Source organism: Ochlerotatus camptorhynchus, unplaced genomic scaffold (assembly GCF_037179485.1).
Source record: "Ochlerotatus camptorhynchus isolate MF236.1 unplaced genomic scaffold, CSIRO-AGI_Acam_v1.1 ptg000330l, whole genome shotgun sequence".
NCBI classification, from domain to species: Eukaryota; Metazoa; Arthropoda; class Insecta; order Diptera; family Culicidae; genus Ochlerotatus; species Ochlerotatus camptorhynchus.
In genome coordinates, this window is record NW_027040818.1 from 2,415,654 (window position 1) to 2,432,202 (window position 16,549).

General features: G+C 38.6%; 1 protein-coding gene across 2 annotated transcripts in view; it reads right to left on the bottom strand.

Moving 5' to 3' along the window:
* Positions 1 to 16,549, bottom strand: part of fra (frazzled) — a 484,108-nt gene that overhangs the window by 16,102 nt on the left and 451,457 nt on the right. For both annotated transcript variants that reach the window (XM_065230376.1, XM_065230377.1), the window contains exon 2: positions 13,666 to 13,977. In XM_065230376.1, coding sequence (XP_065086448.1) covers positions 13,666 to 13,977 — 312 coding nt within the window. The remainder of the gene's footprint in view (positions 1 to 13,665; positions 13,978 to 16,549) is intronic.

Genomic DNA, 16,549 nt, shown 5'->3' on the forward strand with positions numbered 1-16,549 from the left:
AATTTTGTACAGCCACCTTGTCCACCTTCTTCGCCGCAGAAAGCCAGTTTGCCTTGAACTGCTGCTCGCCCTTAGCAGTTTTTTTGGTCTTCTTTAGGTTCCGCTTGACAATAGCCCAGTATTTCTCAATTGGGCGGAGCTCTGGCGTGTTGGGAGGGTTCTTGTCCTTGGGAACCACCTGCACGTTGTTTGCGGCGTACCACTCCATGGCCTTTTTACCGTAATGGCAAGATGCCAAATCCGGCCAAAACAGTACGGAACAACCGTGTTTCTTCAGGAAAGGCAGCAGACGTTTATTCAAACACTCTTTCACGTAAATTTCTTGGTTGACAGTCCCGGAAGCTATGAAAATGCTGCTTTTCAAGCCACAGGTACAGATGGCTTGCCAAACCAGATATTTCTTTGCGAACTTTGACAGTTTCATGTGCTTGTAAACATCTGCTACCTTTCCCCTTCCTTTTGCCGTATAAAACTCCTGTCCCGGAAGCTGCTTGTAGTCGGCTTTGACGTAGGTTTCGTCGTCCATTACCACGCAGTCAAAATTCGTCAGCATCGTCGTGTACAGCCTCCGGGATCGCGCTTTGGCCGTCGTATTTTGTTTATCATCGCGATTTGGAGTCACTACCTTCTTGTAAATCGATAGTCCGGCTCGTTTTTTGGCTCGATGCACGGTTGTAGACGATACACCCAGCTTATTTGCGGCATCTCGGAGAGAGAGGTTAGGGTTTCGCTTGAAACTACCGGCAACTCTCTTTGTCGTCTCAGCGGCTTCCGGTTTTCGATTTCCCCCCGATCCAGACTTCCTGGCTGTCGACAAACGTTCCCCAAACACTTTAATTACATTTGTAACGGTTGATTTGGCAACTTTTAGCGATTTTGCCAACTTTGCGTGCGAGTAGCTCGGATTTTCGCGATGCGCGAGCAAAATTTTGATACGCTGCTCTTCTTGCTTGGACGGCATTTTGACAACTGAAGAGTGAATTCCAAAATCAAAATAGGAGCAACATTCTACACACACACACCTTCAAAATGAGGGGTGTTCAGGTTTTTTAAATGCAAAATTGAAAGAAATACGTCAAGTTGATTTTGACCAAATTTTGACCGTATCACCCTTTAGCTGGATTTAACGAATACATCACGTTACTTTACATAGTAAAAAAATATATTAACGTTTGCATTATTCACCGATATTTGATGCAATGACCTGCCACCCAACGATGAATCCTGATATATCATTGTGAGCTACTATATGCTAACTGTTTACTGCCGAATTTTGAAAGCGATACGTATTGTTTTCTGTAGTTATCGTAAAAAAGTGGGGAAACTCCACGAGAAAACTTGTCTAATTCTTTGTTGTCAATTTGTTATTTGAAAACTTAGAAGATGAATGTATATAGGCTTAACTACCCCATTTTCGGCCTATTAAGCACAACCCGCACTTAGTCTTTCTTAATCTAGCACAGTTTAGCACCAAACGGAATGCTATTATTACTGATGGCTTCCAAATTTATTTACCTTTCCGTATGTACCGTAAGATTTGATAAAAATATACCAATCGTTGAGATATTGTCAAAAGTCTAACACTGCTTCTTGACGCCAAACTCGGCCTAACGCATTGAAACGCCATTGAAACGCCAATGAATTCAGCCCATCGGATGAAGATGAAAATTGATTCGGTCGGAACGCTTCTTTTGTTTTTGGGAATAATGGGTGCAAACGTTCATATCACGCGTTCTCATTGACTTCGTTCCATAGCTTATTAACTAAAGTATCGTACCAAACGCATAATTGACTTGCTTACTTTAGAATCATGGATTAATTTAAAGTTTTCTGCTCGATAGGCCCAAAATGGGCGATCAGGCCGTAGTAGTTCTCTACCCTACCATTTTTTTCGTTAATTGTTTTTTAATTAATTAGAATAAATTGGATCGAACTTTGATTTCATTTGGATTCGTATGAGGAAAAATACGATCTCGAAAATTAGGAGTTTACTGCATACATTTTAAAGTCCAGTGAGAAGCAGTAAAATTTTGAAAAAAGTGTCTCGATTTATGCGGAAAATATACAGTGTTTTGATGTGCCCATAGTTCCATTCGCAAGCAGGACGATAAATCAAATCAAGCGCTTCGATACCTGTAATACCCATGGATTCAACCCTCGATATGTTTCTCAACTGTGGCCAATTGACATTTTTTGCTCAAATCCCAACACAAAGATCTACTCCAATTACTTTGTACTAAAAAACGTAGAAAGATTGATCAGGATCAAACTTTTTTCCACCACTATGGCTTAGGTCCCAGACCGGAACTCCCAGCTAGCTGTCTTAAAATTACCAGGAACGGCTATTTTTCCTAGCAATATTAAGCACTGTTTACAAACGAAAGTAATCGTTTGGATCTATTTTACGTAGGGTAACTGCACCAGTTTTGACACTAGTAATCAAATTTGAAATAAATTGTCATGGTTTAATTTTCGTAGATTTATGGCAAACCATATGTATCTGTATCGAAAATAAAAATAGAAAATAATGTAAAAATGTAAAATTTATGATATGACCAATTCGAGGACCACTAGTGCCTAAATCTGGCACACTTACATTAATTTTATCTCTAACATTTTTAAGAAAAAAAAAAACGATGTTTGTTAATGTAAATGTCTTTATCCATCAACAGAATATTTCGTGCTGCAATCATAACATGAATAGTTGACTTACTAAAAGCACAGTGAACAATATTACTGGTTAATAACGCTTTTGATTGGCTTCTGACCGACTTGAAAGTACTAGTTAAAAAATCCTTTGATAAGCCCCCTGTAGAGCTAGTCAAAAAAGAATGGCCGCATTACCTTGACAGCTACAAATCGTCTTTTCAACCACTCTGCAACTCTTTAGTCCTATGGTAAATTCCCATCAGCAAACGTCAGTCTGTCCGTGAAACATGGTGGACATTTCCTTACCCTGTCACTCCTACAGTTAGAAATCCCATACGATACTCCCAAGCTTTGCGTGAAGAGACGGCGCCTCACTGGTACCATGGTGGAGGGAAGAGATAAGACAAAGTTTGCTAGATTTCATGCGCAGATTGTCAGATGCTTATGGGATTTTACCATAAGAGTAAAGAGTTGCAGAATCGTCGTCAACTTGCTAAGCATGCAACCATATATCTGCTTCTCTTTCATAAGAGTCAATGTCGCAAAAGTAAACAATGACTTTTTCTGCGCATTTCTCGAGAATGAAAAGCCACTCAAGTAAACCACCACGATGATTATGTAGATGGAGAGTCCCCCTATCTGATAGAATTGCTGGCTTACAAGGATTGACTTTGAACTACGAGAAGTTTACGAAAGAAGCAATTGTTTACGTTTTCGACATTGGTCTTTGTGAACGATATCATGAAAATTTTATTTTGACAGATCGATGGCCAACTATACCAGTTATACCACTGAGGCAACACAAAAAAAGGGTCAACTTTTGGTCAGTTATTTTGCATGAAGTTCCACATATGTTATGTGGTTTGAACCAGCCTAGTGCCAGCCAACTTGATTTTATTTCAATTTCTGATCATTAAAGGTCTTCGACATGATTCCTGATTTTCCTTATTTTTTCCTTGATTTGATTGATTTGTGCCACACATGAACCCTACCTATCGATCCCTGAACTCATGGACCGGGGATCAACGGTTTAACTCCTTCCCAAATAAGGCGTTATCAGAGATGTTATGTCTCCGAAAATCCAGGCGTCGCCAACTGGGATTGAACCCAGGCCTTTTGGGGTGAGATGCCTCACGCTAACTACTACTAAAACTAAACTAACAAGATGTCTATTAAGATTCTGAGAATACACTTATTTTTACCATTTCCAACAACGCGAGCCTTAGGGTTTTCATTTTATCCCACCGCCCCTACGGTCAGAACATTCTGTCATTTTTGTTTTGTTTTTTATATCATAATTAAGGAGACTTTCAGTTCTGGCCTGGAGGCATGTCAATTTATTGTTGAAACTTGGATAGCATCTAGTGAGCTGTTTTGCACATACAACTACAGTTTAACATCTGTGCAGTGACACGGCATACTTAACAAGCTAATACACAAACATTAAGTTCGAATGTCGACTAATAACGTCATTAATATCTTTCAATAGTGCGAAGCAGGATATCGTGAATTGTACAGCGAAAATACATTCGTTGCAGGCACATCAAAACACTAAATATTGTTTAGTAAAAGGCCTTAATCTGACCTCTTTTGAGGCTGTATCCCAATTGCCGAGTTAAATTTAACAGTCAGTGACAATGCTGTCAGTATCCAATATGTATAGTTTTTGCTATTAGCTTGAATGAATTACCCGAATCTATTGAATGGAGACAAAATTAGAGCGGTGCTGATAGCACTTTTAGTTTATGAAATATGTGTCATTCAAAATTTATTCGCCGCAAATATTCACCACGAACATTCACCGAGAATATTCACCGCGATTATTCATCGCATCGCTTCACATCGTTTCGCATCACACGCAACTACATTCATATCCGATCGCATGGATCGCATCGATTCGTAACGAACGATGCGAATTGAACGAGGCTGGAAGGAGGATAGTTAAAACGGCAGGAATAATCCTCGCTCACTGGTCACTCACAGAGACTCGCATCAAAGCACCGTTCGCTTCGCTCATGAATGCTTGATTTGTTTCGTTCTTTCGAACGCGTTCGGAGATTTCGAGACGTACGATGCGAATATCAGTCATCAACCCTGATGGGAGGCAATGCCTCTTTCCCGGAAAAAGCACCTTGATTAAAATTGAATGTACTTTTCTACCCGAATTTTACACCATTGGAAAAACAAAATGCTTGGCTACAATCGCAATGAATTTTTGTTTCAGATACTCGCTTTCCTTCACCGGATTTTCGGGATGTTCCCTGGAAAACCACCCAAATCAAAGACAAACGGCTAAAAATGTCCGAACGATGGCCACGTACAGCATCTATGTCAGGATAGAACAGGGTTTGGCTTATCAAGGTTAGGATAATCGAGTTTAGGGAAGTTTTTACGTCTCAAAAATCAATAACTTACAGAACGAATTGATTGGATTGTATGAATGACTCGCTTCCCTGTAAGTATTCTTAAGTTTTATGGCAAGTTGATTAGAAAGAATCTATACCCGTACCTCAGTGTCTATTAGACTTACATGTATTTGTAATTGAGCTTACATATATTTATACGTTCCTACATTACAATTATGGGATCTCGTGAAAAGGGGCGAATGAATTTAAGATGGTCGAGGGCACACATATTAAAATTGCCTAGAACAAATGATTTGTGATTAATCAAATGTGTCAACAGTTAATTTTTGAAAACAATAAAATACAACGTGAATAAACGAGATAAACATTGGTTTCTTCAGCAGGTCCTGGGTTCTTAATGTGTTCAGCAATAAGCTTGTTTTAGAGTTCTCATGAAATTGTATGTGTCGCATGATGTGTGTTGGCTCTAGTTTGAAACTGGCTACTTCTTCGGGGTGGATACGGTTCTGACCTATGTAGTCTGGGACACTCGATGTGATTTGATGTGTCGCATGATGGGTTTTTGTCCTAGTCAGGCGCTGGTAACTTCCTCGCAAGTACCCGGAACATGGCTGGATGCGGCCAATGTGGTCCTAGACACTCGGTTTGGCTGTCATTGATCCTGCTTTTGAATTATGATGTGTTGCATAATGGGTGTTGATCCTCATCAGGAACTGGCCACTTCCTCGGGAGTACCCGGTACATGGCCGAATGTGGGCAGTGTAGTCCTGGATTCTCGGTTTCATTTTCATTGATCTTGTTTTGAAATTCTGGTGTAATTTGATGTGCCGCATAATGGATTTTGGTTCACGTAGTGGCCACTTCACCGGGAGTTTTTTAATTCTAACATGTTGTGAGGTGTCAAATGGTGAGGTTTGGTCATGCCAGAAACAGGCCACTTCCCTGGGGGTATCCGAAAAAAGACCGGATGTGATAAAAACAATGATAACATCAACTATTTAGCACCATACTGGTCATTCAGAGACTCAGGATAGGTTCTGCAACCTCCAAGAAAAGTAAACACTTTACAAAAGGATAAAAAATTCCAGGATCTCATAAATAACCAACTAGTAGTCATATCATGTGTCCAGGACCATATTGGGTACCTTTCAACCCTGAAATAGGCGACAAGGGGTCTCAGAAGGGTTGAACCCAGTATGAGTGCTTTCATAGTAAATATAGAGCTCATGTCCGACTTTCCAGTCTTTGGACTTGATCTTCTTCATGGGATATAAAGTTGTACCATCTTCCGCTTACCACAAAAAGTTTTACGATCTACTAAAGCTAGCCCTGATCAAGATCCAAACCCCTGGATCGAAACCCAAACATAATTAACTGAATTCTTCAAGATTTTTAAAAGTCTAATCTTTTCAGATGTTTTCGATGCATCTCTGAAGTTATTGGTACTAGTCTAAAGATCTCTGAACTTCAACACATTTATGGTCATGGAACATCCCTTAAAATATAAAAACACCCCTTAACTTCTCTGGACTTACCTAAAGTTATCGTTCCTCCTTAACAATGTTCCCTAAATTATCAAGAAGTTTGCAGAAGTTCCTTAACGTTCCAACAATTTTCCTGATATGGATGGAATTTACCTCAGAACCCTGCAATATTGCTGAAAATTCTTGATCATTCCTGAGATTTTTTGAATTATCTATAATTTATCGGAAATTCTTGAAAGTTTCAGCCAGTGTTGGGAAAATATCAAAAAATCAAATCTCACCAATGCCCAAGATCACGCTTGATATTCGTAGACAAAAATCAACAAGCAAACAACTGCGGTTGATTTTGCACGCTGTGATATCGCAGCTCGGAAAATCAAGCTAACAAACCTCACCAGCTGCAAATCTCAACAAACTGTGATGAGATTGAGTTTCATGATTTTTGCTTTACACCCGAGTGCAACCTAAACTTCCATAACGGCTGGCAGCAGTCACTTCGCAGTAGTCTATACTTTCTCTTTCTAAGAAAACGATGTGCAACGGAATCATTTTTGTTTCGAGTCAACTCTAAGCTTGATTTTTGCACGTTGTGAATAGTCTCGCAAGGTCAAAGGAGCTTGTAAAATGAATATCAAGCATGATATTTTGTTCCACTCGTGATATTGATTGCGTATGAGAGCGAAAAAATATCATTTGATTGATGATTTTGCCAACACTGGTTCCAGCAATTCATTAAAAAAATCATCCTTCGAACACCAAAAAATAAAGAAAATGCCTTAAAATCTAAAAACTTCTCTCACGTTCTCAGGACGCTTCTGGAGATCTGAGAACTTTGCTGAAGTTTTTTGAAAATTGCCTGAGTTTCTAGTTACGTAGAACTGAGGTTTTATGATTTTCTCTGATGTTTTCGAAGTTACCTGGAAGTTTGCGCAGTTCTCGTAAAGTCCTACATCTGAAGATTTTACCTGAAAATTTCTGTAAATTCAAAATATGTATGAAGTTTTTTTTTAAATTTTTCAGGAGTTCTCTGGACTTAAAAATCTCAAAATTTTCGTAGAATTCATGGAGATGAATTTATTGAAATTCAAGAACAACATGTGAAAAGGGAATACAAGCTTTTTTTAAACAAGCGTTCTTATGCCCTTTTCTCGCCACCCACATGACACACACGCAAATCATCAACATCACCGGATAGGGGGAACTTTTCCCTTCCTGATGATAATATTTGTGTTGCGTGGAGAGATGAACTAGCCTTAGGCTAAAAATCTCTAAAATAAAGATTAAAAAAAAAAAGCGTTGCGTGGGCGACGCTCGGTTGGCGAGAAAAGGGCCTACAAAGGTTTGTTTACAAAAAGCTCGAATGCCCTTTTTACATGAGGCTCTTGAATTATCCTTTACAGTTTTTAAACTTCCCCAAAAGTCTGAACTTTTCTTAAGTTATTGAGACTGCCCTTAAGAGCCCTGAGCTTGTCTGGAGATCTCAAGAACTAGTTTGTCTGAGGTTGTTGGAATGTCTATATAGTATCCACCTGAGGGAGAGTCGCGAAGAGAGCCGGCTACTGTCACGAACTGTCATTGGGAGCCAAGCAATTTTATGATACTTTTCTTACAGTTGAACAAGAATACACAAGGTGGTATTGAAATCTTGAAACAGAAAACAGAAAAGTACAGTTTCTCACTGCACGCTGAATAATCTCAAACAATCACTACATACTCAAAGCAAAACACGCGATTTTGCTACACCTGTTTTGATTTGATTTCAATGGCATACATTTTCATGACAAGTAGAACAAGTATGCAATGAATTCCGTGTGTGCTATCTTGTTCCTTGGACTTTTCGAAAGTTTTCTTGACTTCCCTAAAGATCTGAAGTTTCCATGAACATGCTGATGGAAGCACCTTGAAGTTCTCAAAGCTTCCCTGAAGTGCCCAAAATGTTATAGAAATTGTCTGATTTTACCTTACTATCCCGCAATTTGTCCATGAAATTTTCCTGAAATCTTACCGGATCTCCTTAAAGTAAAAAAAAAAACAACATGTAAAACCTAAAAACCACTCCAAATTTCTGTAGAAGTTCTCGTTATTCTTCACAGGATGTTTCTGAAACTGCTCTGAAATCAATGAAACTGTCCTGAAAATCTCTTAAAATCCCAACACTTTTTTGTAGTTCCTTGAATTTATTGGAGCTTCTGTAAAACTTCAGACATTTTTATTGAGATTTTAACATTTTTATTGAGATATTGAGTCCAACTTTTTTCATGATGAGATAGAAAAACTACTTTTACGTGTAATTTTTTTTTTAAAGAATCCAATCCAGAAAATCATAGAAAATCGGTTTTTTGTTAGATTCCTGAGCAAATTTAATTTTTTTTTCCATCTCATGAAAAAAAGTTGGGCGTTAATCAAAACCGAAAGGTTGAGAATAGTGTGGTTTCTTGAGTCCTATTTTTTGAAATGATGACCTAGAAAAAATGTTTTTCACGTACATAAAAAAAAAAGAAAAGAACCGATGGTTTTAGATTTTTAATATGTTTTTTTTTTAATATTTTTTAGAAATATCGAAAAGTATTTTTTTCGGGGCGGTAAGCTTCCTCTTAATGGAATAGAGTTTTCAGAATTTAACTGAAATTATCGGAAACTTCATTAAAGACCCCGTAATTTTCACGATGATCATGACGCTCAAAAGTTCGTTGAAGTTAACTGAACGTTGTTCTTGGAGCATCTGTAAAGTTCGTTCAGTTACTTTTTAATTAATAGAATCGCTTTAAACATTTAAAAAATGTCCGATGCTTCAGGAACTTCTTAAAACTTTATGTTTATGATGTTTATGGAAAGAAGATTTCTCGAAGTTTTCGCAAAGCTCTTGAAGTTGCTGCAACTGTCACGAAGTTCTCTGATCTTTATGTAGGTCACCATTTCCGTACCCTTAAAGATATCTAAACTCCCCCAAAGTACTGAACTTTCATGTAGTCCTCGGAACTTTGCTGAAGTTTTCGAAGCTTATCTGAATATTTTGGAGATTCGCTAAAGCAAACTGAGAAATTTCCTACTAGCTACAGATATAATTTTATAATGGAGAGCGATATGGTGAATTGGGTTCTTTAATTTTGAAAAATGTATCGTTTTTATACATCATCTGAAAGAGCTTCGTTTTCTGAGCACAGCGATATTTTTTTCGAACCCACACACTTTCATCTCGATTTTTAAATCAAGATTTAAAGCAAAATAATAACTTCACTGTTTGACACTAAACTAACAAACTGACAGCTCGCTCCAATACAAAGTGACACAGAGGGGCGCTAATAAGGTGATTTTTGCAAATGTAATCGCGCTAATTTAAAATAGTTCCAGTGTACCAAAATTGATGAAATTTTGGGTTTGGGTTCCATTTTTAATGCAGATTACGATTATGCATTTACCTCAATACGCTTAAAGAACCCAATTGTTAGAAAAAAATTGGTTCTCTCATAGTAATTTCCATAAAAACTTCAAATGGTTTGTGCCAAATTTTGGGAGGCTTATCAGAATTAAATTTTGGCTGATGTGCTCTCGCTTCCCTTTGTTGCCGGTGTGACTCGACCGCGCTGATCTATTGTTAGGTTTTTGCGATATGCACTGTTTTTGTGCACAGAGTGACGTGAAAAAGAAAAGCAAAGCAAAGTGATATTGGTTGTGTGGTTGGAGTCGCTGGAGGAGGAATTGTGGATGACTAGATAAAAATATGCGTGGAAGCATCGGGAATGCGCTCCCAGGTGTAATGATTTGGTTAGTACGTTCCAGTTGAAGATTGTTGAAAAATGTATTTGCGGTGATGCAAATTATGATTTTGATGACACATGGCTTCAAACGTTTTGTATATCCAAATAAAAAATATTACATACACAGGGCATCGTCTGCTGACCATTGCCGCGGGTATATCGTGGGAGTCCTAGGTACCCGGTTCAAGCTTTAGTTGGCGGCTCTTCTTGGCCTTCTAGTAGTTTAGTGTGATGTTTGTTTTTATCATTTACCATCACACGCAAGGAGAAGCGCTTCAACCCAGTGTGGATGAATTACGTTCATTTTGAATATCTTCGCTGTGATGTACGAGAGAAACGAACAAATGCGTTCATTATTCATCATTGAGTACGCGTTTGTTGATATTCACCAGTGCTTGATTATCCATCCCAAAATTTTCAAAATCAGTAACGATCCTCAAAAGCAAAATAATCAAATACATTTTGGGCAAAATGATTATTCCATCGATCTATGTGTAAAAGTTAACACGATACGTTCTTCGGCGCTATATTTGTTTAAAATGAAAATAATCATTTTGCATTTGATCCTCAGAATCATTCCCACCAAGATGAAAACAAATTTTAATATAAATTTTAATAAACAACACAGGCGGTAATGACCATCCAGCCACGAATGAACAAAATCAAATTGTCTTTGATACTCAGAGGTTGCCTTGATCAAGAGAATTTTTTTACGTCAAAATTCAAATTCAAGCAGGTAGTTGGTCTATCTGTTAAGGTTGTCTTTATTTTCAGCCAAGTTGGGCAGCAAACTTTCGCCTCTCCTGGCGAACATCTTCATGAGTGACTTTGAAGTCGATGCTGAAAAACACAAGTTTTTCCCACGTGTTTGGAGGCGCTATGTAGATGATGTTTTTGCACCAGTGAAAGAACGCTACTTAGAACAAACTGTAAGTCTACTTAACTCCCGGCACAGTTCAATAAAATTCACGGTAGAAAAAGAGGTGGATGGGAAATTGCCCTTTCTGGATCTAATGATAACCAGAAAGGAGGACGACACCCTGAAATTTGGTATTTATCGCAAAACGACGTCCACCGATCGCTACATTACTTCCGATTCCAACCACTTTGGAGCTCAAAAGCAAGCCGCTTTTCACTCCATGGCACACCGTGTTTACAATGTACCCATGGAGGATGACGAGTTTGCAGAGGAAAGAATTCGTATCTACAAAGCGGCTGAAGTGAATGGGTACGAAAAGGAGTTCGTGGACAAAATTCCCCGAAAACACAAACGAAAGAAGCACCGACAAAATATAACCACACTAGAACCAATGGGAGAAGAAGTAAAAAGAATCAGCCTACCGTTCTATCCCAAAATTACGAATCCAATCAAATCCACACTCAAGCGACAAGGACTACAGGTAGTATACAAGAGCGACAACACTTTGCGTGACCTGTTGTGTAATTTGAAAGATAAAGTTCCGCCGGATGAACAGTCTGGAATTTATCAAATTCCATGCAAGGATTGTCCTTCAGTCTATATTGGACAAACGCGCCGCAAAGTAAAGGTCCGCCTAAAGGAACATAAACATGCTGTAGACAACAGAAAATCAAATGAATCAGCTGTGGCAGTACACACAATTAGCTTAAACCATAACATTGACTGGAAAGGTGCAAAACTCATTAAATCCGTCAGAAAAACTACACATCTAAACGCCTGGGAATCATCATTCATCACCAATGCTGCTGAACCATTAATGAATGAAGATGAACACCCCATTATATCCTGCCTTTTCAACCTGACAAATCTGAGAATCCAGTAGCTTCTCTTCTCTTCTTTTTGGACGTGTACGGAACAACGTATGAACATCCAAGTAATCAGTCGGACATTGTCCCGTAGATGGGCAGCATCACGCCCGAAACCGGTCGACAGTAAGGTAAATTTTAATCCCACCGGTGCTCTTAGATTTTTTCGCAAATTTTCTCACACACCCGTCTGTTACCGATGATATGTGCTTACCTCTCAGTATGTTCAAACTTTCCTATAAACAATTAAATTGACTGCAAAGTCGCTAAACCGTAAAATCAAAAAGGTAAATTTTAATTTATGCCTTGTTGATAGTGATAAGTCCTCGGGTTGCTTGGACCGAGGATGATCTTGAAACAAGGAAAAAATGAGATAGTTAGTCTTCATCTATGTGATTCCTAATCTTCTATTCGTTGTTCCCTAGTTTGAAGTGGTTAAGACTAGGGTTCTGATGCATGGTCATTATCGGTTTCATAGCTTGTTTTTGTTGTTAAGGAAACCAATTTTGACTGACAAAGGGGCGCGTCTTTGGAGGGTGTTTCAACACTCCGAAGGGTATAAATAGCGGAACCTTTCAGTTAGAATCGATTCCGTGCGATGAAGGCAAGAATGACAACTGTATCAAAACCGAATACTTCATCATTTCTCAATAGTGATGGAGTAAAACGACATGCACTAAACTAAGGACACGGGATATACTACAATAGATCAAAACACTGGTCGCAGTGGTGTTATGTCCCGAACAGAGGAAAAAAAAAGGGTGTCTATGTGATGTTTTGCTGTACCTGTTGCAGATATTTAGTGCATCCTGTTCCCTTAACTTGTTGAGGACATCCTGTCTTGCCTCAAAAGATACCCTTTTTGAAGTGCTAGTCTTCACAACATAAAGGGCACCATTACGGAGCATGAGATTTGATCAAATTATTCGCAGTTCTACTTGTCCAACGCCCCCGGCTGGGTGAGGATAGAGGATGACACACACACGCTTATCAGAATCAAATTTGGAACCCATTCAGCACCGTGTAGCGAAAGTTAAAAAATTTGCATCGGTCTAATGATCATATATACAGTGTATCTCAAAATTTAGCGAATACCTGAATGGGCAATTTTTTGAAAGACTGTGAGTAGATAGATTTTTTTTTTTAAATCTTGGCTAGTGGATGAACAACTATTTATTGATTTATCAGTATAGCTTTGGACTTTCTTGGCAGAGTATGTTAAAAGTTTGAGTAATTTCAGTAAAACGGTCAATTTTCAACTTTTTTCTTAGTAGGCGGATTATAGTAAAATTAGCGGCATTTTAAAGAACTCTATTATGACTACCAATTAGCAAAATTTCAATATGTTTGGCTCATTGTATTTCAAGAAAATTTGTTTTTATAGGAAATCTAGTTTTTCTAAAATAGCTTTAACTTCTTACACACTCTTCCAAATAAGCCCAATACTATACCGATAACCCATAAATAGTTGATGAGCCAGCAGGCAAAAATTTAGAAACCTATCTTTTTAAGCTGTGCTCGTACAGCTGTTTTTTTTCTGAAATGTACGGACAGCTGCACGCTCAATTTCGAGATACACTGTACACCTACCCCATGTGCGAACATTTTAACTTGAGTACTCACCAGCAATGGCCACCCGGGCCGATCGGCTCACGATCGTCCCGATCCCGTCGACCGAGAGCAAACAGTGATAGAACCCCGTCAGCCCCCGGTTGCTCTCCACCGTGCTGATGTACAGCGATCCGTTGGTCAGCTGCGAGCGGAATGTGTCTCCCACGATGCCGATGTCCTGCCCATCTGGGCCACGCCACCGAATGTTCGGTGCCACCTTTCCCTCCCGGAGCACTTTGGGATCCACGCGACCGGCACACTGCAGCAGGACCGAGTTTCCCTCCGGCACCGTCATGTCCGAGGGCTCGACTGTGAATTCCAGCGCTGCGGACGAAAAAGAAAAAAAAAAGAAAGGGAGTCAGATGATAAATTACTTTTTACTGTTTCCAATTAATCAAACGATCAGTCGCGGGCGATGGCTTAATTAAATTTTGAGCGATTAAGTGAATCATGCCCTTTCTGCTGTGGCATATCGCACTTCGGTTAATTGTAATCACATGTTGTGACCGCTGTGGGGTGCGCGACGTAACGATTGAAGTGCACTCTTTTTGCTTTTGAGTTAGCATCTCTCATCGAGCGAACGCAACAGATGTGAGTAACAGCCACTACCATCATCATCATGATCATCATCATCATGGACAGAGGCTATTTTGCTTGTTTGGTTGAACGGAATGCAGTTTGCGGAAGAGGGGATTTATGCTCCGTCATCGCGGTTGCTCTATCAAGATGGTGTGAAAAATATAAAACTCTTCACACGATTATTACGCTTGGAGAGATGGGTTTGTGGGCAAGTTGATTGGCAGAGTAGAATGAGTGATTGTTATCAGCACGCGCTATGTGGATTCAGAGTATTTAACCGGCAAAGCTCAATGGTCGATGTTTTCCGATTGATCAGTTGCGTGGGATGGCAGCAGTTTAATATTTGAATCAACCTTAAATCATGCTAGTAGACGCGCGCGGCTTTATCCATCCAGAATTTCAGCGAAAGACTTTTAATACAGAAGTTATACTCAATTTAAAAGCTGTGCTTAAAAATTCTAACACTTCGTATGAACTCGAGCATTTTGCGTAAAGCCAAATCATGACTTTTTGGTTGTTTTTTTTTGCATTCGTTAATTGTTAAAAGTGAAGGGATAAGCTTAAAGAATATTTTTTTTTTATTTTAGAAGAAAATAGTTTGAGAAACAGTTTTGATGATTTAAGAAAAATGTGGCTTACATTCAGCGTATTATGTCGCTTTATTAATAGAAAGATTCGAAGAGAACTTGAATAATTTTCACACTGGCACACACTGGAATATTTCTATTCATTTAATGCCTATTACTGAACACGCGTTTGAAACATGGAATCCATATATTCCTGATGTATCCTTCAGTTTGATCCTATAAAACTTTTTAGATGAACAAAAAATTCATATACATAGGTATATACATATTTATTTTGGGATCAATCCTCAGACTCATAACTAAAATTTCCAATTGTATTTTCTTAATTCGATCTGCTGTAAAATGTTTGAGCATAGCATGAGCATGTGTATATCGTATATTGCAAACTCAAGCAAGGTTCAATGTGCAAATTTTGCTTGATTTGGTCAATCACAGAGTAGCAACCATATGGATGGGGCTTGAGTTTGCAATTCATTATCAGTGTGAAAAATTAGGTTCATTCCTTCCAAGCATGCTTGGCAGGCACAGTTGTACACACCAACTGTCACTCAGTTGTTAAAATTTGTTTTTATTTAAACTCATTGATAGAGTAGGATCATAGTTTACTATAAATATGCATAAAGTAGGTAATTCTTAACATTTGAATAAACACCAATACATTTTTACACTTAAAGCCCAAGATGTGCAGCGAGCATTTCTTACTTCATTTTTACGACGCAAAAACCAATACAGTTTATTACTAGAATTAAAATCTACTTTTTTTTACATATCTAAGCCAGCATAAACTCTATTCTATCTACTGCTATAAACAGAACTATGTTTCGTCAACTGTGTGCAAAGTTATTAGCAAATGAGCAGTTCGTGTCCAAAACTGTGTATGCCAAGCATGCTTTCATGGTCAATAACGGTGCTGGCAACGTCTTTACGGTCATCGGGGAGGTAAAGGATTGCTATTTAATATTTACAACTTAAAATATGTTCTGGTCCTAACCGGGAATCTATCACGCCAGATCCTGCTTAGCAATACCATGCACACTTAGAAACAGTCGTGTAAATTTAGGTGCTATGAGAGTGACATATACGAGCGTCAATTTTGACACAGAATTGAGTCATAACAGACGCGAAATTCAACTCAATCAAACGTACTTTTCGTCGAGTATCGAACTTTTCAGTTTCGGAGCACTTAATATTACATGACATGTTTGTTTACGTCTCATCTTTTATGTCAAAGATGGATTCCATCACGTGTAAAATTAGTTATTTCTAAGTGTGTGCTTTAACTCAGAGCATCTGGAAGTTGTATTGTCCTTGCGGAAAAGATTAACGGAGTCCTTCCAGTTTTCGTTTCCAGTGCAGCTCCGGTCGATGAAATAGTTTGCTTCGTACCAGCAAGCATCCAAGCAGGTCACTAAAACTGAATCAGATGGCCAATACACGCCTTTGAAATCTCTACACGCATATTTTAACTACACACTTAGAAATATCTAATTTTACGCGTGATGGAATCCATCTTTGACATAAAGGATGAGACGTAAACAAACATGTCATGTAAAATGAGAGGCTCCGAGACTGAAAAGTTCGGTACCCGACGAAAAGTACGTTTGATTGAGCTTAATTGCGCGTCTATTATGACTAAATTTTATGTCAAAATGTCAGTCTCAGGGCACATAAATTTACATGAATTTTTCTAAGTGTGTAGGTTCGAGAGATGATATACAATGAGACGTCCG